At 38.8% G+C, this 22473-nt stretch overlaps 2 protein-coding genes across 10 annotated transcripts in view; one reads left to right on the top strand and one right to left on the bottom strand.

Annotated features, from left to right (window-relative positions):
* Positions 1-2079, bottom strand: part of CLCN3 (chloride voltage-gated channel 3) — a 101826-nt gene extending 99747 nt beyond the window's left edge. For 2 of the 3 annotated variants that reach the window (XM_003257961.4, XM_003257958.4), the window contains exon 1: positions 1539-2079. The gene's annotated coding sequence lies outside the window, so the exon portion shown is untranslated. The remainder of the gene's footprint in view (positions 1-1538) is intronic. The other variant, XM_030816322.1, reaches the window with a different exon arrangement.
* An 8173-nt stretch (positions 2080-10252) lies between these two features.
* The window catches only part of NEK1 (NIMA related kinase 1), a 220009-nt gene continuing 207788 nt past the window's right edge, over positions 10253-22473 (top strand). For 3 of the 7 annotated variants that reach the window (XM_012508232.2, XM_030816320.1, XM_030816321.1), the window contains exons 1-3: positions 10262-10865; positions 20954-21118; positions 21529-21625. In XM_012508232.2, the coding sequence (XP_012363686.2) occupies positions 21002-21118; positions 21529-21625 (214 nt within the window). In that variant the 5' untranslated portion in view covers positions 10262-10865; positions 20954-21001. Of the gene's footprint in view, positions 10866-16785; positions 16815-17442; positions 17463-18624; positions 18751-20953; positions 21119-21528; positions 21626-22473 lie in introns of those variants that run through there. The other 4 variants (XM_003257955.4, XM_030816317.1, XM_030816319.1 and 1 more) reach the window with 4 other exon arrangements.

Here is a 22473-nt window from a genome sequence, read left to right as displayed (position 1 = left end):
CGCAAAAATTACTTGGAAAAGAGCCTGAAAACATAGAATGCATTCAATAAATATTAACACTTATTATAAAATATTATACATTTTAGATCCCTGCTGACAAGTTTGACTACCAAACTAAGTTGGAAGTTCTACAAAGCAGTGATAGTGGCCAAACCCCACAGGATACTGCTTTGATATAGGACCCACCACAGAGATCAAATCTGGCTTCCTGAGCCGTCTGAAAATTATGACCAACATGTCACAACAGGAAATGGACAGGCTACCACTAACATGACCTGGAAAATAGCCAATTTACTAACACAAACCCACAACGCCAACAAATCTGTTCCCCTGAACCACATCTATCCAAAAGTAGTTTAAATATTTACATTCTTAATGAGCTATGTATGATTGATAACACATGCTAAAGCACAATTTCCAAGTAAAAATGTAGGTACTACACATTCATATTGACTTCTTAAAATAATTTGACTCATCATTCAAGCAAAGCAGCAAAGTTTTCGAGGTGCTGAGGGGAGTAAGGGGTGGGAAGGGTATGCAATCTGTGATGAATTCTGCCAACAGTGGCTGTCTGTATTAACCATATTCAAGTTGAGAAAATATCTGTAGGTCACACACATGGTTTTTAAAGCCGTATTATAGAACAAGACACTGGGTAGCAGCAGCACCTTTTAAGATGAAAGTCAACAATATATACACAAGCACTTTAACTCCCATATGTACTCTCGAACTGAACAAATATTATTTTGTAGTGACTCACAAAGGGACGTAGTTATTTCCATACCGACCTCATAAAAAAAAATCTTCTAAATTAACTCTTTAAAGATGAAAGTAAAAGCATTCCTGGAAAGATTCAACAATTATACAAGCCACAATGATGCTGCAGTAACTGAACTGCATAGCTCCAAAAGTTTACGTTTGTAGAACTGAACTTTTGAATTATATATCTATGTAAAAGTTATGGTCGCTGTTGATTCAATTCCATGAACAGGAATTTCTTTCTAAAGGAAACAGAAATCTCAGTTTCTAATATGCACAATGCATATGTAATTATCTTCTATGTGCTCCGCAGTTTTAAAATGCCAAACAAAGCATACCACATGCAAAGTTAATTTCTGAGATTCTAAGGCAGTTTCTAGTCAAGTTTAAGATCAAACCACAAATATATATACACAAAAAATATTTTACATACACATGTATCTAAAGATAGAAAAACTGAATATTATTTTTAAATTGGGGAAAATTTAGCGAAAGTAAAACCCACTCCTCTAAGTTTAAAGTTAATCTTCTCCTGGAACCCACTTCCATTTTATTCAGAGGTCCTTCGACGGTTCCTGAAGCAAATGTGTGAAATTTTAAAGAATGTCTGAGGGTATACACCTAATCAGGATGGGTTTGCATCCCAATTCATGATGTACCTTTCAACATTATGTAGGTACATTATAAGAGAAATCAAGATGAGGGCTGTGGCCTCACAGTTGACCCAAAATCTGTGAACAGGAGAGCTGACGACACTTCGCTCATACAATGCAACTCACCTCGCAGCTCAGAGACATAGCAAAATCGGTGGCTGTTTTTTGCGCTGCCTTTGGATTCTGCATCTGTTTCAAACCTAGAACCTGGCTACCCTGGGAGCTCCACTGAAGAAAGCCTGACACAACGAAAACTATCGCGATTTAAAAGATACCTGACGTTTTCTACTGCAGAGGTTACGGAAATTTTGCCCGGTGGGACTTTTATTGTCCTCCTTCAAACACGGGAGCAACATGAAGTTAAATCCTCTCGCTCTGGTGATCCCTAGAGTCAACCTGCTTCTGCCCAAAATTAAAAATAAAAATCTCCAACCTCATTTCCCCCTTAAGACTAAAACTGAATCCATGCTCTAACTCGGGAGTAAAGTAGGATGGCTTTCAACCCACCACACCCTCCTTGCTCATTATTCCGGGTCGCGGGCGAACTAGAACACTGGGAAAGGGGCTGCAGGTTCCGGACCGGACCGGCCCTGACCCACGGAAGGGGAAGAGAAGCTGCAGGAGTCAGGAGCCCGACAGGTACGTCCCCGGCGTCGACGCGTGACGTCACTACGTTGACGTGAACGGCCGTTCAGCGTCCGGCCGTCCAAACACCTCCTCCTCCGGCCACTCTCTGAGCCGCGTCGGCGCCTATTGGGCGGCGTGGGAACGGTGGGCGGGCCGGGACTGGGTCTCGAGGAGGAGGAGCGGGGCGAGGTGCCTGGCTCAGAGGGCCGGCGGGGCTGTGAAGCCTGTCATTAGCGATTAGCTCACGTCAGTCACTCACGCATCCCTGTTTGCCCTGCCGCTGACCTCGCGCGAGGCGGCCACCTTGTGGGAGGTGTTTTCGTGACGCAACAGGCGCTGGCCGTTCCCAGCGTCACGCGGAGTTCGGATCCACTCCAGCGAGAGACCACAGCGTCCGGGAGCAGCTTGTGAAACTCTGGCGAGCGTCAGCCTTGAAAATAAAAAGTATTGGCAGCCGTCGACGAGCACAGGTTCCTAAAATTTAGATCGAAGAGAAGTGCCAGCCTTCGAAAATAAACCAGCACCAAAGTCCCCCTGTGCTTATAGGTGACGTGCGGGCCGGGAGTGCAGTGGTGTCACCTCGCCTTGTATGTAATCGCCGGTTGTGTGCCTAACATACATACAAAAAGGGTAACTCGAATTTAGCCATCACGCATTTTCAAAAATACTGCTTGGAAATTGAATGTTTGGAGAAAAGATACAATCTGGGGTTTCTACACGGTCTGAATTGGGTTCATTTCCATTTAGCAAACATTTATTGAGCTCCCAGCGTGGGTCACAGAATTTAGTAAAGCTGATCCCGTGTTCAAGGTGCTATATTCCGATGCAGGGGCAGGGCGATGCAGTGGAAGAATGGTGGCCACAGCAGTAGCATGCTAATAGCCTGGTGAGCAGGTACAGGTTTTGCATTTCTTTGGCGAGATCACTTTTGAGTGTCACCACTGGGTGGCAGAATTAAGACCCGTGAACGTTTAATATCTCCTGTATATTTAGTATGTTATGAATATATACTGATTAATGAATATTAAGTGCGTGTTGTGTAGTTTGTGCCTCATGAATATTAAATATGACCTGGTCTTGCCAGCCTTTTCTATTTTACATATACGTGCTCCACCGACTGTTTTGCAGGCTGGGAACACGTGAGTTTTGTTCTATTTCTTCTAGGGCAGAATTGAATATTCTCAAAGACAGTTCTGGGCTTCAGAGCTGGTATAGTGCCCATGGTGGTGATCACAGTGCAGTCAAGCTTCTTAGGACCTCTTTCATTACTTTTATCAAGGTAGAGTTTGTAGAACTATGGAAATACCCAAGCACGATTTTCTCTTACCTGGGACACTGTTGGCCAAGATCTTTAGATTCTTCTTAGAAAATGTGGAAAAGCAGGCAAAAATTTTTCCAAACCAAGTGGAATTTTTCACAAGACATTTACTCACATTTTTTTTTCTCACTGTAGTTATGTAGCTAATTTTGGAAACGCACATGAATTTTGAGAACGTAGGCAGTAGTTGTGGTCTATTAGTCAATCTTACCTGCTTTCTATAAGGATGAAAAATTATTTTATGGTAGTGTCGTAGTTTCTTAATGGAGGATTGTTCCAAGGATCTCTCTTAACTGTGCAAGAACAAGTCTATTTGTACGTTGGTTTTTTGTAATATTATCCCTATTATGTACACCTATTTCTTTATGAGAACTTATTTTAAAGTCATGGTTTCTGGCATACATAATCATCACACCAGTAGTTCTCAATCTTCACTTTGCATCAGAGCCATCTAGGGAGCTTCAGAAAAATATCCTTGCTTAGGTCCCACTCCCAGAAATCCTGTCTTAATTGTTCCAATGTTGGACCTAAGCATTCCTGTGTTTAACTCTTCCCAGTTGATCCAAGGTGCTCAGTCAGAAACACTGCGTTACATATGGGGCAATATATTTAAACAATGTGGTATGTGATTGCTTGGTGATAAAACAATAGATCGCATCTGGGAAAAAACGTTCTCTGTAATTCCTCTGGTGTTTTTGTCAGAGAATCTGGTGATGTTGAACTTCCTGTTCAACAGACTGGTGGGAGGAAACACAGGGTAAGCACCATAGCCAGATCTTTGGTACATTTTAAGTGCCCTAATGTGAATACTTTCAGCCTGATCTCATTCCGTTGTGGTAAATACTACAGAAAGGATGCTGATTGATTGGCGTTCTTACCAGATCCCTTATTTTAGTGGGAGTGATTAAGAAGGAACTTCTTAGGGCTGAGATAATTCCCAGTAAGGAGGTTTACAGATCCAACTGTGGGCTTTTCTCCCATATGAAAATAATTTAACAGCCCACCTGATCTCTATACTGTAAATAACTGCTCGCAGAACCCTAAGAAGAGTTTGTATTAGTATCCAAGTGCTGTTGTAACAAATTCCCACAAATTTAGTGGCTTGAAACAGTACAAATTTTTGATCCTAAAGTTCCGTAGGGTAAAAGTCTGACATAGGGCTCACTGGTTAAAAATCAAGATGTTGGCTGGGCAACCTCTTGGTGCCACATGTGGTAGCTCACGCCTGTAATCCCAGCACTTTGGGAGGCTGAGGTGGACGGATCACCTGAGATTGGGAGTTCGAGACCAGCCTGACCAACATGGAGAAACCCCATCTCTACTAAAAATACAAGATTAGCCAAGTTTGGTGGCACATGCCTGTAATCCCAGCCACTCGGGAGACTGAGGCGGGAGAATCACTTGAACCCGGGAGGTGGAGGTTGTGGTGAGCCAAGAGCGCACCATTGCACTCCAGCCAGGGCAACAAGAGCAAAACTCTGTCTCAAAAAAAAAAAAAAAAAAAAAAAATCAAGGTGTTGGCAGGGCTGTTTTCTTTTACAGGCTCTGGGGGAGAATCTACTTCCATGCCTTTTGCAGCTTCTAGAGGTCACTTGACTTCCTTGGCTCATTGCCCACTTCCTCCACCTTCAAAGCCAGCAATGGAAGGCTGAATGTTTCTCATATCATATATAAGTCCCCCTTGCCATGTAAGCTAATATATTCACTGGTTCCCGGGATTGGGGCGGTCGGGCGGGGGGTGTTATCTTGCCTACCACAGGGTGCTTAAATTCATCTTCTAACCACAAGTCTCAGTATGCATTTTTTTTTTTTTTTTTTTTGAGACGGAGTCTCGCTCTCTCACCCAGGCTGGAGTGCAGTGGCGCGATCTCGGCTCGCTGCAAGCTCCGCCTCCCGGGTTCACACCATTCTCCTGCCTCAGCCTCTCCTAGTAGCTGGGACTACAGGCGCCTGCCACCACGCCCGGCTAATATTTTTTGTACTTTTAGTAGAGACGGGGTTTCACCGTGGTCTCGATCTCCTGACCTCGTGATCCGCCCGCCTCGGCCTCCCAAAGTACTGGGATTACAAGCGTGAGCCACCGCGCCCGGCCTCAGTATGCATTTTTTAAAAGGCCCCCAGTATACAGGAAGTATTTGGAGACATAGCAAAATAAGTTATGTGAAAAGGGTCAGTTTCTTCTACTGTAAATCAGATTTTTGGGCTAGGACTGGTTGGAATTTAAGTTAATAATAACAAATACTCAACCAATATTTAAATTAGCTTCACACTTCCCCCACCAACCAACCAACAAAACTCTTGGGGCCTCAAGGAAAGGGAAAAAGGACAAAAAGATTGGCTCACAGTGTAAGAGTTTACCAATTACAACCAGGTGTAGGATAGCCTGTTCACTAGTATATCTGGAACCCTGGCAGATTGAAACAAGAGAAACAAATGATAGACATTACCAGTGAGTGGAGGTGGTACAAACCTTGCCCTCTGCCAGCAATTCTATCTGGAAGTGGCAAGTTGTATGATGCTATTTTATAGAAGTGGCAAAGTAAAGAGCACTGGGAATCATATCTCAGTTTCTTCTATCTTGCTCCCTGGACCGGTAAAGTTATTCTGAACTTTCCTTGAAATAAAAAACCTAGAAATAGGATTACTTACCATAATAACTTAAAAGCATACACTTAAAAAAAGTTCCACAGAAAAACCAAACAAGATAGTATAGCTCTACTTCATGTATTTATGAGTTGTTTCAGAAAAAGAACTTTGATCTTGCCAGGCGCGGTGGTTCATGCCTGTAATCCCAGCACTTTGGAAGGCTGAGATGGGTGGATGACCTGAGATCAGGAGTTCAAGACCGGCCTGCCCAACATGGCGAAACCCCGTCTCTACTAGAAATACAAAAATTAGCCAGGCACGGTGGTACGCGTCTGTAATCCCAGCTACTCGGGAGGCTGAGGCAGGAGAATCGCTTGAACCCGGGAGGCGGAGGTTGCAGTGAGCCAAGATCATTCCACTGCACTCCAGCCTGGCAACAGAGTGAGACTTTGTCACCAAAAAAAAAAAAAAAAAAATTAGCCCGGTGTGGTGGTGCATGCTTGTAATTCCAGCTACTCAGGAGGCTGAGGCAGGAGAATCGCTTGAACCCGGGAAGTGGAGGTTGCAGTGAGCCGAGATTACACCACTGCACTCCAACCTAGGCGACAAGAGTGAAACTCTGTCTCAAAAAAAAAAAAGAAAAGAAAAAGAACTTTGATCTTATTGTTTATGTTTCAGACACAATGGAGAGAGAATGGAAGGGATTAAAACATTCTATTATGAAAATAGTAGCATGGTTCTAGTCTAGAATTTCCTCCTGATTCCACTAGCATCATAGAAGTGAAAGTGACCTTTTCTTGTCTTTTGTCTTTTCCCCAAAGATAACAAGAAGTTATCCAAAATAGCTTTACACTTCTAATTACAATTCGAGACCTCTGACATGGCAAACAGCCTTCCAGTGTAGTGTGATTGTTTCTCACAAAACTGCCTCAGTAGGACTTGATACACTCAAAGCTCTTTCAGCCAATCATATCCTGAAAACAGTCTCATGAAGTGACTCATTTCTCAGGCTGCACACAGCTAAGGGCACAGTGTTTTGTTTTATTCATCCTAGATACGGATTATGATCATTCTCTTCAGATGGTGGACTCATCTGTGAGCCCTGGCAGGTGACCCAATTCAGAAAACCAGAAACTCAAAAGCTGCCTAGATGTTTTATCTTTGCATAAGGAGCTGGGCCTACCAGATTAAGATCCAGAAATTCAGTAGGCTGCTACAGTTTAATTCGTAGCTACACAGAGTTAACGGTGAGTTCAAACCACATAAGGCTAGAGTAGACTTTCAGGAACATGGCTTAAATAACTAAAAATTTCTCGCCTAGAATGTAGCAAGATGGAGTACTAAATGCCAAGATATTGACTTTTTTTTCTCCCTTGGGTTTGAATATTACATGTCTGTAAGAGATCTGGATTTTAGAGAATGCTTTTCTTCATATTTAGTATTTTAGGCCCTTGTCTAATCACAAAAGATTGTAGGTGAGTATGCATGTTCTCACTCATAGGTGGGAATTGAACAATGAGAACACAAGGACACAGGAAAGGGAACATCACACACTGGGACCTGTTCTGCGGTGGCAGGAGGGGGGAGGGATAGCATTAACATGTTAAATGACGAGTTAATGGGTGCAGCACACCAACATGGCACATGTATACATATGTAACTAACCTGCATGTTGTGCACATGTACCCTAAAACTTAAAGTATAATTTAAAAAAAAAAGATTGTAGGTGAGTATAATCAGAACTTATACCTTCATAAATACATGGTCTTTTAATAAAATCATTTACATAATAATTTCACAGAGGGAAAATAGTGTAGTTCTATACCAACCATTTGCTCTAATTTGTTATTCTCTATTTTGTTTCACCTTGCTGCCTGCTTTCTAGAAAGAAGGAATAACAATATCCATTCCTTGAATATGTTTGTCCCCATCATCTAACATATAGTGCTTAATTGTGAATGCATGGCAGAATGTATTTCTGAAAAATCTCTATAGAATAGCTTAGGCATACTACTAGTCCCCTTCCATTTAATATATTGTACTACCACTATTAATAAGGAGTTGAGAAATTTTCATAACCAAGACATAGAAGTGTTAAAGTGAAAAAATATGCATACATTTTGACCCAGCAAACCTACTTTTAGAAATCTATCCCACAGAAGTAATTATACCATTGGAAACAATATGTCTACCGAATGGAGTAGATTTTGGTATAGCCATATCATGAAATACCAATATCATTCACAAGAATTAGTTGATATCCGCATAGATGTTCATTGATACTATTAAATTTAAAAATATACATTGCAAAATAATGTGTATACTATAGTCCCAGCCAGGCACAGTGGCCCACGCCTATAATCCCAGCACTTTGGGAGGCCAAAGCAGGCAGATTACCTGAGCTCAGGAGTTCAAAACCAGCCTGGGCAACATGGTAAAACCCATCTCTACAAAAAACACACACAAGAAGCCTGGGCAACATGGCAAAAACCCTATCTCTACAAAAAAAAATACCAAAATTAGCCAGGTGTGGTGGCACGCACCCATGGTCCCAGCTGCTCGGGAGGCTGAAGTGGGAGAATCACTTGAGCCTGGAAGGTGGAGGTTGCAGGGAGCTAAGATCGCGCCACTGCACTCCAGCTTGGGAAACAGAATGAGACCCTGTCTCCAAAATAAATAAATAAATAAAAGACTAAGACTAATATATAAAATATAAAAATGCATGCTTATGTTTTTAGGAACTTAGAGAAAAATGTAGATGATATTAATTAACTGGTAACATTGGTTTTGTGGAGGACAGCACAGAAGGGAGCTCTGGGAAGGAGACGGTAGGCTTTATCTTTGTGTGCTTGTGTTATTGGCTTGTTCCAAGAAGCAAAAACTTTTTTGTTTGAAATAAAAGTCCAATAAAATATTTAAAGAAAAAGAAGCCCCAAAGCACTCGTGTTTAAAAATAAAAAAAAATTCAATTGTACAGGGGTATATAAACCAGAAAGGGAAATCAAGTAATCCTCTAGGTAACCTGCTTTATTTACTCACCAATATATCAATGGTAACTTTGTATGTCAATAAAGTAGATCTTGATTACTCTTTTAAATGGCTTTAGAGTATTTCATTGTTTGGGTATATTATAATTTAATCAATTCTTTATTGTTATACATTTACATTATTTCTAGTTTTTCTGGTTATAAACAACAACGGTTATCCTTGTGTATAAATCATTGCTCACTTGTCCCAGAAGTTAAATTGCTGAGTCAAAGGATATGCATACTGCTAGCATACCTTCTAGAAAGACTGTAGCAGTTTGTACTCCTACCAATAGTTTATGACATGAGCCTAAAGAATTATCTAAGGAGGTTAGCTGACTAGCCATTCTTCCTGTAAGCAGCAAAAAGAATTTGCTTAGATTAGTAATTGGCAACATTTCACTTCACTTTGATGTACAAAAGGATGTGGGTAGAACTACAATTGTGCATTCAGACACCAAAATTCCTACTAACTGGGGGTAGGAGGGCCCACAGGAGTATAGACTAGAAGTAGAAAGAATAAGGAAAATAAGTCTTTTGTAGCTGTATGGAGATTGAAGAGGAGATAAAACAAGGCAAACTCTCCAGCTTTTCAGGTTGGGTGACTTGCAGCGCCATCGTCTGGCAAAGCCGCCAAAATCTTTCAATGTCCCTAGGAATAAAGTTGCCCTGAGTAGGGCCACTCACGATGACACCAGATGATATCCCTTATTATAGTTTTAGGGGAATCTCTTCCTACCTTCGCCAGTCCTGCAGTGAAAAAAGGTACTTAGACTGCTGTACATTTCCAAACCCTTCAACATACAGACAAGAAATTTATACATACATTAGATGTAAAGGTGTAGAAAACCCCATACAGCTTTTTAAAAATATCTCAAGACTTAAACATTCTTCTGTTTCAGCCATCCAAGATATAATAGGAAAAGGCATGCTTTTTAAAGCAAAACTGCTCTTAAAAATGTGGCATCCTTAAGTAGTGCGCTTTCAAGTAAAATAAAAAAGTCCTTTTCTCGGTGTAGTAGGTATGGGAAAATTTTATATGCTTTATATTCCAAATTGGTTTCAACTAGTGAGTTCTCTCCCGCATCTCTGCATGACTCTTAACAGCTTTACACTGTCTCCATCCTTTTCATCTCTCCCGTCTCCTCCTTTCTGTCTTCCCGCCTGCAGAGCCCACCCCGCCCGTCCCTTCGCACAGCACCCCGCCCAACCCCACGGTTCTAGCCCAGCCTCGGTGCTCTTTCCCAGCCGCCTCCGCTGCGTGCCGCCTTCCGCGCGCTGACGTCACACGCCAGCGCCGGTGACGCGCCGGCCGCTCCCCCTTAGTCTGCATTCGCTGCAGGGTTTTGGGACCTTAGGTTGCGGAGTCCTCACCCAGCCCTGGCGTCTCGAGCAGTTGTCCCCATAACTCGGAATCTAGAGCCGCTGTTGCGAGGCAGGAGCACGTGGCAGTCAGGTAGCTTCCCAGTCCCGAACGCCGCCCGTCCCCGCTACGCCGTGGCCACTAGCAACGACCTCTGTGAAGTTGGAGAGGCGGTAACGGAGGCACTCCCCCTGCTGCACCCCACCGTTTCTACGGGGCTCAGAAACCAGTTTGTTTGTTTCGTCAGGGTAGTGTCGACCTGTCTTACCACGGGCGTCGCCCGAGGCGGGACGGAGTCAAACCCGTGGTGTCAACTGAAGACGAGTGTCAGGTGTGGAGAGTCTCAGTGCCCCCTTTCAGTCTGGACTGTGAGCTACTGCTGGTTAGACAGACTTGGTTTCTCTTTCAGGATGTCATTTTCAAAATGCAGGATGGTACCTCTTCTTTATTAAGCCCCATAGGAAGACTGCCACACCTAGACTGATGCTTATTAGTCATCACCGTTATTCCTACTAACGTCCTGTGTCACTGAGGTGAGTTCCACTTGGGGGAAGGAATGACATGCAAAATGGTAAAAATCATCCTGGAAATGAGATGTGCGTAGACCTGCTTATATTGAGATTACACAGATACCTGAAGTGTTTGCAGGGAAAATACCTTAATCTCATTTAAATGTTAATTCTCTAAGACACTCTGTATTACAAAGCGATTCTTGGACATTACGGTATTTTTAAAAACTAGAGCGGTAATGGGATTAAAATAATAGGAATCTTGTGTGGATAAGCAAGCATTTACATTGCTTATGTTGTGTCCAGTCTTAAATTACAGATAAATTTTAATTAGGAAGCGAATATGAGTAGTAGTTAGCTGGTTACCCTGTAGTCTTAGATTTCCGTTTCCATGATTTGACACAGTTTCCATATGTAAGGCATTAATAGTTCTACTACTTTAAGAGTTTATCATAACTTTTTTTGCAGGCCTATTTTTTGTTTTTTAAGATCTGCTTTAAGAAGCAGAAATATTTTTTATTGCCTTGGTAAGTTTCATTAGAAATGTTTATGAAGGATTAAAAGTAGCATCCAATCTAAGTTAATGACCTTTTCTTATGATGCAGCAGTATTGTAGAGCTGATGGAGGAAAGCCAAATTTGGAGAGAAGTAACTCTTTGTTTCTAGTTTAGATTTGTCTGGTATTAGAGGTTCTACAGATCTGTTTCACTTAAAATTGCCATTGTTCTAGCTGAAATGTAAGGAGCCTATTTTGTGGGAAAACAGGTTTTTTTTCACAGTAAAAGTCACTGTCAGGAATTTAATAAAGGGTGTCGAACTTGATCACAGGAGTTCTTTTGAGGTCGTGTGAATAATACATTGACATTGTATTCCAAGTAAATTTTGCTCTGCTAATCTCCTGCCTTCTAGTCTAAGTCGTGAACATGACACCTTTTCACGAATGTAAATTCTTTATTTACCTGTTGGTAGTCTCCACTACAAAATCTGTTGAATATTGTCTGAATAGACTTACAGAGAAGAAAAAATATTTTGAAAAAAGTCTAATAGAAATTCCATTTTTGCTTTCTGCTTTTTCGAATAAAGGAAAATAAAGAACCTTTTTCCTGAGAAGATACGTGGATCCCCTCCCACTATTCAAAATGGTATTTATTGCTTAGGGAGAACTGTATATATGGATTGTAGCTGCAGACAGCGCCAAAAGACTTCTTGAAACCTGTTGCCATGCCTTTACCATGTTTCGCTTCAAGACAGCCTGTCTATAGAATATCTGAAACACCTGGTGAGAGCTTAATGCTTAACCTAAGTATGTGTTCCAGATTGATCGAAGTTGAGCTTTTCCATTCATATACGCTAAAATTTTTTATATGTGGCTCACAAAATTTTATTATGTCCAAAATTGCTTATTTGTGGCTTTAAGGAAATTCTTAGTGGCTGGGTGCGGTGGCTCATGCCTGTAATCCCAGCACTTTGGGAGGCCACGGTGGATGGATCACTTGAGGTCAGGAGTTTGAGACAAGCCTGGCCAACCTGGCGAACCCCATATCTACCAAAAATACAAAAAATTAGCCGGGCGTGGTGGCGCGTGCCTGTAATCCCAGCTACTTGGGAGGCTAAGGCAGGATAATTGCTTGAACCTGGGAGGCAGGAGTTGCAGTGAGCCAAGATAGCACTACTGCACTCCAGCCTGGGCGACTGAGTGAGGCTTGTCTCAAAAAAAAAGAAAAGAAAAAAATTCTGTGTCAGACGCCGTGGCTCACACCTGTTTTCCCAGCATTTTGGGAAGCCGAGGTGGGTGGATCATTTGAGGTCAGGAGTTTGAAACCAGCCTGGCCAATATGGCGAAACCCAGTCTCTACTAAAAATACAAAAATTAGCTGGGTATGGTGTCACACTCCTGTAATCCCAGCTACTTGGGGGGCTGAGGCAGGGGAATCACTTGAACCTCGGAGGCCGAGATGGAGCCATTGTATTCCAGCCTGGGCAACAGAGCAAGATTCTGTCTCAAAAAAAAAAAAAAAAAAAAGAAATTCTTAGTAAAATGTGAGGAAAGCTGTCTTATTTGACTAGAGGCTGAGGTACTTTTTTCTGGAGCATAGTTCGTATACTTGAAAAGAAGCATTATGCCATAGGAAAACTTTGAATATCAAAAGTGAGGAGTTTGGAGATGGGGAATTGTTGAAGGACTTTAATTGGAGAAATTGATTTAGCCAGTATTCTTACTATTTCTCTCAGATATTATTGTTTTAATATTTATTTATTGTTTTGAATAGATAATACATTTGTATGGTTCAAAATTCAGAAAGTATGAAAGATTGAAAAATCTTTTCAACTATTCAGTTGCCTTCTCTGTAGGCAGTATTACTAGTTTATTGTGTATCTCTCCATAGTTATTACTTATACAACCCAGGGGTGCGTGTGTGTGTGTGTGTGTGTGTTTGTATGTATATATTTATTTATATATTTATATATAAATATAAATATGTATTCTGATCCCTAAAAATCTATATTTATAGATTTTTATATTTATTCTGATAATTCTGATAAAAAGCCATATTTATTCTGATCCCTAAAAATCTAACAGTGTATTGAGAAATTGTATCAGTATAAAAGTTGCTGTGTTGACTGTATGTGGATGGTTACATTTTGCCCTATTAGAAACAGTGCTGCAGAGGATAACTTTGTAGATACTTTGTTTTCCTACATTTGGAAATATTTATAGGGTAAATTCCTAGAAATTGAATCACTAGATCAAAGTTTCTGTACCCTTATAATTTTGGTAGATATTGCCAAATTATTTTCCTTGGTGCTTGTATCAATTTATAGTCCCACCATATTGTTTCCTTCTGTTCCCCCACAATACAGTACAATAATCAACTGTGAATTTTGCCATTCTAATTGATGAAACATGCCGTCTCTTGTACTTTTTAAAAAAAGTTCTGGTTAAATATACATAACATAAAAAACTTACCCCTTGTATTTTAAAATTGTATTTCTTTCTTTTTTTTTTTTTTTTTTTGAGAAGGAGTCTCACTCTGTTGCCCAGGCTGGAGTGCAGTGGCGTGATCTCAGCTCACTGCAACCTCTGCCTCCCAGGTTCAAGCGATTCTCCTGTCTCAGCCTCCCGAGTAGCTGGGATTACAGGCCTGCACCACCACGCCCAGCTAATTTTTTGTATTCTTAGTAGAGATGGTGGTCTCACCATGTTGGCCAGCCTGACATCAAACTCCTGAGCTCAGGTGATCCACCTGCCTCGGCCTCCCAAAGTGCTGGGATTGCAAGCGTGAGCCACCATGCCCGGCCAAAATTGTATATCATTTTACAGGAGATTGGGTATCGTGGCACATTTTATCATAATTTGTATTCATTCTCGGTGTTAACGTTTGACTTCATATCCTTTGTCCACTTTTCTTTTGGATAGTTGTGTTTTTTGGTCTTATAAATATGTACGAGTTTTTTATTTGTTAGAAAAATGAGATCGTTATAATAGCTAAAATATTGGTCTAGTCATATTAATCCCGCAAGGCTTTTTGATTTTGTGTTGTGCTTCAGCTATCCGTTCCAAGACAGAAGTCATTCTCCCATGTTTTATTTTATTACTATTATGCTTTTATTTCTTACATTTCAATGTTTTAGCATCTAGAATTTAGGTTGGTGTAAAATGAGGAAATAAATTAACTTTTTTTTCCCCACATGGCTACCTAGTTGTCTCACTGTTGGCTTTGAACTTTTTATTTCAAAATTCACCTTTTTTCCTACTGATTTGAAATGTCACCATGATTATTCACCAAGTTTTAAAAGTTTTTTGATTTCTGGACTTCCTGTGATTTGCCTATTTCATAATTATTGTAGCTTTGTAATGTGTTTTGAATTAAGCCAAACAAATTTTCCTTCATTGCTCTTCTTTTTCAGTATTTCTCTGGCTGTTCTTCTTCTGTCTGTGTGTGTGTGTGTGTGTGTGTGTGTGTGTGTGTGTGTACTTTAAAATCAGCCTGTCTAATCACCCCCAGCCCCAAAGCTTATGTTTTTATTAGGAGAGCATTAACTGTAGAGATTAGGAATGAAAATCTTTATAATATTGAGTCTTCCTATACATTTCTTTCTCCATCCCCACCCCCATCCCGGTGTGTGTTGTTGTTGTTTTTTAATATTTTTCTCTCAGATTTTTTGTTGAATATTTTCTTTTGGTTCATTTTATAGGTTACTAATCCTGCCTTCTGCTGTGTCCTGTCTGCCATAAATCCATGAATGAGTTCTTAATTTCAGATATTTTATATTTTAGTTTTAGAATGACCACTTTTTAAAAATAAATTTTGAGGCCAGGCGCGGTGGCTCACACCTGTCATCCCAGCACTTTGGGAGGCTGAGGCGGGCGGGTCACGAGGTTGGGAGATCGAGACCATCCTGGCTAACATAGTGAAACCCCGTCTGTACTAAAAATACAAAAAAATTAGCCGGGCGTGGTGGCAGGTGCCTGTAGTCCCAGCTAGTTGGGAGGCTGAGGCAGGAGAATGGTGTGAACCCGGGAGGTGGAGCTTGCAGTAAGCCGAGATCGCACCACTGCACTCCAGCTTGGGTGACAGTGTGAGACTCCGTCTCAAAAAAAATTTTAAATTAAAAAAAAAATTTTTAATTCTTTGTTGAAATTCTCCATCTTAAAAAATCTGTTTTATCCATCTTCTTATCTTATATTCTTAAGACATATTAATTAATCATGGTTACTTTCAAATCCTCTATTAGTAACTTCATGTTTGAGGCATTTGTGAGTCTATATCTGTTTTTTTTAATGTGCATCAATATTTTTTGATGGGATACTAGACATTGTGAATGAAAAGTCTTAGAGGCTCTGAAACATGTATCTTGTAAAAATTGTTAGTTTTGTTTTGGTAGTCTGATGAAGTATCAGTGAATACCTTTGATTTTATCCATGGTTGCTTTTAGGCTTTGTTAGGATGAGACTGTTTCAGTCCTCCTCCATGTATGCACAGGTTAGGAACAGAATAACAGGAGCAGAACTTACTGTAGATTTTTGGACTCCTTCTATTATTTTTCCCTTTCTCCAGGATTTTGGTAGCCCTGAACTCTGACCGCTTTCTCTCCTCAGCAAGACTGCTGCTTTATACTTGAGCTCCATTTTACTGTAGCACAGTTTGGAAACTCTTTTCAGGGAAAAGACTGGGATGAATGTAGAACCTACTAGTATGTTTCCACCTTTCAGTGATTATGGCCCCTCAATGCATTGCTGTTTCTTTATATATTTTATTCAGGTTTTAAATTGTTTTGGAAGGTGGGGTGATCTGATACTAAGGACACCATCATGGTTGAAAGAGAGTCTCACTATTTATTATGTAGACTTTCACTTAATCTCCTAGATCATAGATGGGATTTCCATTCTTAGTTGTGCCTGGTATACCCAATCTAGAGATATCTGTGGTCTTCTTTCAAGGTGGCAGAGGGGTACTTATCTGACTGGGAGAGGTGGAGGAGGCAAACTAAGTGTCTGACACTTCTTACACAAGCTCTTAACTAATCCTGCCTAATATTATCCTCACTCTTAGATGCCCCAGTACTTCCAATTATTGAGCTAGTTTGTGGTGGGAATTGAGTTGTTTCTGACTTATTTCCCACTGCTGGCTTAAGGTACAGCTTTTCTCTAGTCTCCTAAGTCAGTTGCTGCATGTTCTTTTGTATTTGCCAGCTTCCAGAACTGTATTGCTGTTGCCTTCTCTTCTGTTTTGCCTTTTTGGTAATCCCTTTAAAGTCATGTTCCTTAGGTTTGGAGAGGTAGTAGAGGTAAATATGTACAGGTCAATCTAGTATGCTTAACTGTAGATTACAGTTTATTTATTTTTACTTTTTAAATAATTAGGCTAAAGAGGCCGGGCACGATGGCTCAAGCCTGTAATCCCAGCACTTTGGGAGGCCGAGGCGGGCGGATCACGAGGTCAGGAGATCGAGACCATCCTGGCTAACACGGTGAAACCCCGTCTCTACTAAAAATACAAAAAATTAGCTGGGCGTGTTGGCGGACACCTGTAGTCCCAGCTACTCAGGAGGCTGAGGCAGGAGAATGGCGTGAACCCGGGAGGCAGAGCTTGCAGTGAGCCGAGATCACGCCACTGCACTCCAGCCTGGGCGACAGAGCGAGACTCTGTCTCAGAAAAAAAAAAAAAAAAAAAGAAAAATAATTAGGCTAAAGAAATTAGTATGACTTTTTTAAATTTTTTGATGGAATGGCTTTCCCCATCACTCTTACTCTTTGTGGCTAAGAGTACAATTCTAAACAGTGTTGACATTATCTATTTTCTGACTTTTTAATTTTCTTCTCCTTGAGTCATAGACTAGTCGAGTTGGTAAGGTCTATAAAATGGCATTAGGTTTAAATCTTTTGTGTTTCTAGATAAAGAAACTGAAGTCCACAAAAGGCAGATGGTTAGCTTTTGATTATGTAGCTAGTCTTGTCTCTTGATTCTGAATTCATTGCTTTATTAAATGACATAACTCTTTGGAAAGCTCAAATATCAAAAAAGTCTAATTTTTTCCTTGTTGTTTATCTTCAGGATCAGATATGTATTATAGAGATTAAATTGATACAATTATTAGAGACCTTAAGAACACTATAGAGTGAGTAAAGTTGGTATTATGATTTTCATTTGATGTTGGAAACTGAATGGTAGAAAAGGCAAACATTAATTTGAGTTTATTACAATACTGAAGTCAACAGGATTCATATGTTCCTTCATACGATTTTGTATGTGGAAGCCTATATTACAATTTGTTACTGTTTTCTATTTCATTTGTTACGAAAATTTTATGGAATTATACTTCAGTTGAGAAGTCTCACAACTAGGAAATAGCTCAGTTAAATATATTGTAAGATGCTGAAAGTAATCTATTTTTTCATGTTTTCCCTTTTACTTCCTTTAATATACACTGACATTACAAAAAAGGAGAGTTTGTCTGTTTTCCTGAAAGTCATCTACCACAAGTCTTCTGTTGTTCAGAAAAGTGTCTGCATTTGACATATTTGATGGCAATTAGAGTCATCTTTCTTTACTAACAGGATCAGTAGGTCTGCTTTATAGAGTTAGAACCACAATGTTCAGTAATGTTGTTGGCAGTAGAATGCAACACTAGGGACTTGTGGAGCTTCTGTCTTATTAGTGTGGTCCCTAGAAGGGAATTGGCAACTTAATTTTAAGAAATGGCCAAACTGACTAATTTTGTTTCCCTCTCTTGGCAAAAAGTCACAGAATAATGATGATTGTGAAGTAATCTCCTTATATGGCTATTATTTAATTTAATTTATGAAATTTAGATTACTAAGATGAGTTTATCTTGATTTTTTTTGTAAGTAGCATAGTAATGTAATATATTAAACATTTGTGTTCTGGAAAAATCATTAAATTGTGGCTGGTGCCCAGATAGCCATTATATTGTGCCAGTTAACACAACTTGGGCTTGAAAATATATTTGGAACAACTTTTCTTCTTTAACTCACTGATGCTAAAATGCTATAATAATGGTTTATTTCTTGTTTCTCTTAAAATTGCTAAGGGAATCTTGTTTTCTAAGGTAGAGAAAGGCACTCTCTCACAAAATTTCATGAGTCATGCTTATCTCATCAGTGCTACCACAGGCTGAGTTCTGGCCTGTGGTCTGGTCTTGCAGGCACAGAATATGATGTTTGTCATTTAAGGAGATTGGATCATTTTTAGAGGCAAAATAAAGTTAAAAACAAATTTAGCATTGATGGATGAGATGAGAACATGGATTTTTTAATTTACAATGAGAAATATGGTAAACTGCCACAGAAATTTAAAAAGAGTTGTCATGACAAACTTATTTTCTCCTAGAAAGGAATCACACATTGGAAGCCTGCTGTGAATGGAAATAAAAAAGAGCAAGCTAGGTGAATTAAATGTTTATTAGTTTCAGATTAGCATAGTAAATTCATGTATGTCTACAATAAGGGTGATATTGCCAGTAGGTGGTACACATTATTGCTCTTATGACTCTTTCTCACACTGTTTTCAGCTTTCACTAGCTAGCTTATTGTATTCTGGCTTTTCCTGAAACTACCACTCTTTTGAAATTACTATTCCTGAAGATACTAATGACCTTAATCAATTATTTTGGTATGGTAAGGGTTTAAGCGTGATACTAAAAGTAGAAATATAAAGAAAAGATTAATACATTTGTTTATATCAAAATAATCTTTTATACTTAAATAAAGGCAAATAGGATATAAGGGAAAATAATTTATGACAGATAAGGACTTCATTACATAAGGAGTTTTTACAAATTAAAGACTCAGTATAAAATGATTAAAGAACATGGATGAATAGTTCAAAAGAGAAAAAATAGAAATGTTCAATAAATGTGGCCGCTTATGGTGGCTCACACCTCTAATCCCAGCACTTTGGGAGGCTGAGGTGGGCAGATCATCTGAGGTCAAGATTTCAAGACCAGCCTGGCCAACATGGCGAAACCCCATCTCTACTTAAAATACAAAAATTAGCTGTGTGTGGTGGCACACACCTGTAATCCTAGCTACTTGGGAGGCTGAGGCAGGAGAATCGCAGGAACCTGGAAGGCGGAGATTGCAGTGAGCCGAGATCACGTGACTGCACTCCATCCTGGGTGACAGAGTGAGACTGTCTTAAAAAAAAAAGAAAGAGAAATATTCAATAAATATGGAAGAATTTTTCAAATTCACTGGTAAGTAAAAGAAATTAAAATAAAAATGAAACACCATTTTCCCCATTAGATTTAAGGAGTAACAACAATAACAAATAGTGACACAGTGCTCATATGTGCCAAGTACTGTTTTCAGTACATTCTTACATTAATTAATTCTTCCAGCAGTTCTGTAAATATGTACTATGGTTATTCACATTCTACATGTGACCAAACTGAGCACATAAAGATAAGTAACTTGCCTAAGTTTACATAACAAATAAATGATAAAGCTAAGATTTAAACTTAAGCTCTCTGACTCTAAAGTTTTAGTGTTCTTTAACTATTACCCTTTATTGCTTCTCAAAGATTTTAATAAATAATAACCAGTGTTTTGTTATTATAAATGACATTACAGTAAACATCTCCCTAAATACAAAAAATAATAATAACCAGTGTTAATGAGGGTACCTAGAAGCAGGCACTACTGGCTAAATACATATAACATTTCTGTTAAGACACTTAATATATTTGAAAGCCATACTATAACATGGGCATATTATTTGAATTCAGAATTTATCCTAAGGAAATCCTTACAATAAGCACATTAAAATATGTGTACAAAAACTATCCGAAATTGTTCTATACTAGCAAGCATTTTAAACGAATGTTGAATAAGAGGGGATTAGTTAAATAACTTCAAGAAATAGTGTAGTATTAGGTTTTCATTCTTTTTGGAGAAAATAAATTAATGCTACTAATTAATTCATGTAATGCTACTAATTAATGCTACTAATTAATTCATGTAAGTTTGCCTTTCTCTCCATACATTAAGTATATACATTAAATATTTGGCTTTCCAAAGCATTCTTATAAAATTGAAATATCACATTTTTTTTTCTCTTTTTAGATGTAATTAGGTTGTACTAGTAAAGTATATAAAGTGTAACTTTTTTTTTGTATTTTATTTTGTTTTTATTTTTATTTTTTATTATTATTATACTTTAGGTTTTAGGGTACATGTGCACAATGTGCAGGTTTGTTACATATGTATCCATGTGCCATGTTGATTTCCTGCACCCATTAACTCGTCATTTAGCATTAGGTATATCTCCTAATGCTGTCCCTCCCCCCTCCCCCAACCCCACAACAGTCCCCGGAGTGTGATGTTCCCCTTCCTGTGTCCATGAGTTCTCATTGTTCAATTCCCACCTATGAGTGAGAACATGCGGTGTTTGGTTTTTTGTCCTTGCGATAGTTTACTGAGAATGATGTTTTCTAGTTTCATCCGGTGTAACTTTTAGTAAATATATTAAATATCCTTTTTTAAAATGTTAGCAAATCACTAAAGAATTAGAATTTGAATTAAACATTAAAATTGTTATGATATTATAATGTTTTATCTCATGTTATAAATGCTTTATCTTTTTTGTTAGTTTTTTAAATGTGTAGCGTGTCTGTAAAGATGCCTTAGAAAAAGAATCATGGAGAAGTATGTTAGACTACAGAAGATTGGAGAAGGTTCATTTGGAAAAGCCATTCTTGTTAAATCTACAGAAGATGGCAGACAGTATGTTATCAAGGAAATTAACATCTCAAGAGTAAGTATATTTTTAGTTTGGTTTCATGAGTAATAGTTCAGTTACAATAGAGCTCATTGTTAGAGATTTTCTTTAAAAAAAAAAAAAAGGTAATCGATAACCTAAAGCAAAAGACTCCTTTATTCCTGCTAATATCAGAATAGCCTATATATTCTTTCAGATTTTTTCTATGATATGTGCTTATGTTTATATGTTTAGAAAAATATACTTGCTGTTCTGTAACCTAATCTAGTTTGGACATCTTAAAATATTTCTACGTACAGATTCAACTCATTCTTTTTAACTTCTTGCTATATTTTGTTGATTGAACTGTATTAATACTATTATGTTTTAACCACTCACCTATTGATGGACTTTTAGGTTGTTTATTAATGGTTTCATTTACTATTTTCTTTTTCCTCTCATTTAAGATGTCCAGTAAAGAAAGAGAAGAATCAAGGAGAGAAGTTGCAGTATTGGCAAACATGAAGCATCCAAATATTGTCCAGTATAGAGAATCATTTGAAGGTCAGATAAATTATGCGAGAGAGTTAAAAAAATCCTAAGACATTAATAAATCTTTTTGTGAATGCATTCTTAGGAAAAAGATATCATTTTTGCTTAAAAACATACGCATATGAATATCAGCATGATTCAAGGACAATACTGATATTGTGCCTGCGTTTTGTTTTTTTTTTTTTAAATTGAGACAGAGTCTCGCTCAGTGGCTCAGGCTGGAGTGCAGGGGCATGATCTCGGCTTACTCCAACCTCTGCCTCCCAGGTTCAAGTGATTCTTATGCCTCAGCCTCCCAACTGTGCCTGTATAATTTAATACTGGCTGTTATTAGTGATTGCTTTAAAAGAAGCAATGCAGTAAGTGCAAGAATTGAGACAGAGCAAGAACAGTAATTTACATATTTTTAAACTGAACTTCCTGTAAGTGCTGCCACCACTATCACTGAGAAAATGTTCTGATCTTTAGAAAGTATCCTCATTCAGTATGCTCCTCTGTGCCTCACTATTATAATAGTGAGGGATGTTGAAAGTTTTCTCAAGTTCTTAAAGTATTACAGCTATAATGCTGTTTTGGAACTATGTGCATTATATTTAATAATGCAGGTATTAAGATAAGGCAAAGTTTCTCTAAAGGCAGGTCAAAGTGGTTTATTGAAGTCCTACCCAAATATTCTCATTATTATAAATTTCTGTAAACTAAAAAACATAATCTAGATTGAAAGTAGAAGATAATTGAAATGACTCAGGGACATATCACATACCAGTTTCAGAGTCTGAATTAGAGCTAAAGTTACTACATTCCCAGATGAACTCAGTGTCTACTATAAGTCTCTTCTACTTTTATAAAAATGTGATTCA

This window comes from Nomascus leucogenys, chromosome 7b, assembly GCF_006542625.1.
Source record: "Nomascus leucogenys isolate Asia chromosome 7b, Asia_NLE_v1, whole genome shotgun sequence".
Classification (NCBI taxonomy): Eukaryota; Metazoa; Chordata; class Mammalia; order Primates; family Hylobatidae; genus Nomascus; species Nomascus leucogenys.
This window is presented reverse-complemented; position numbering and strand designations above follow the sequence as displayed.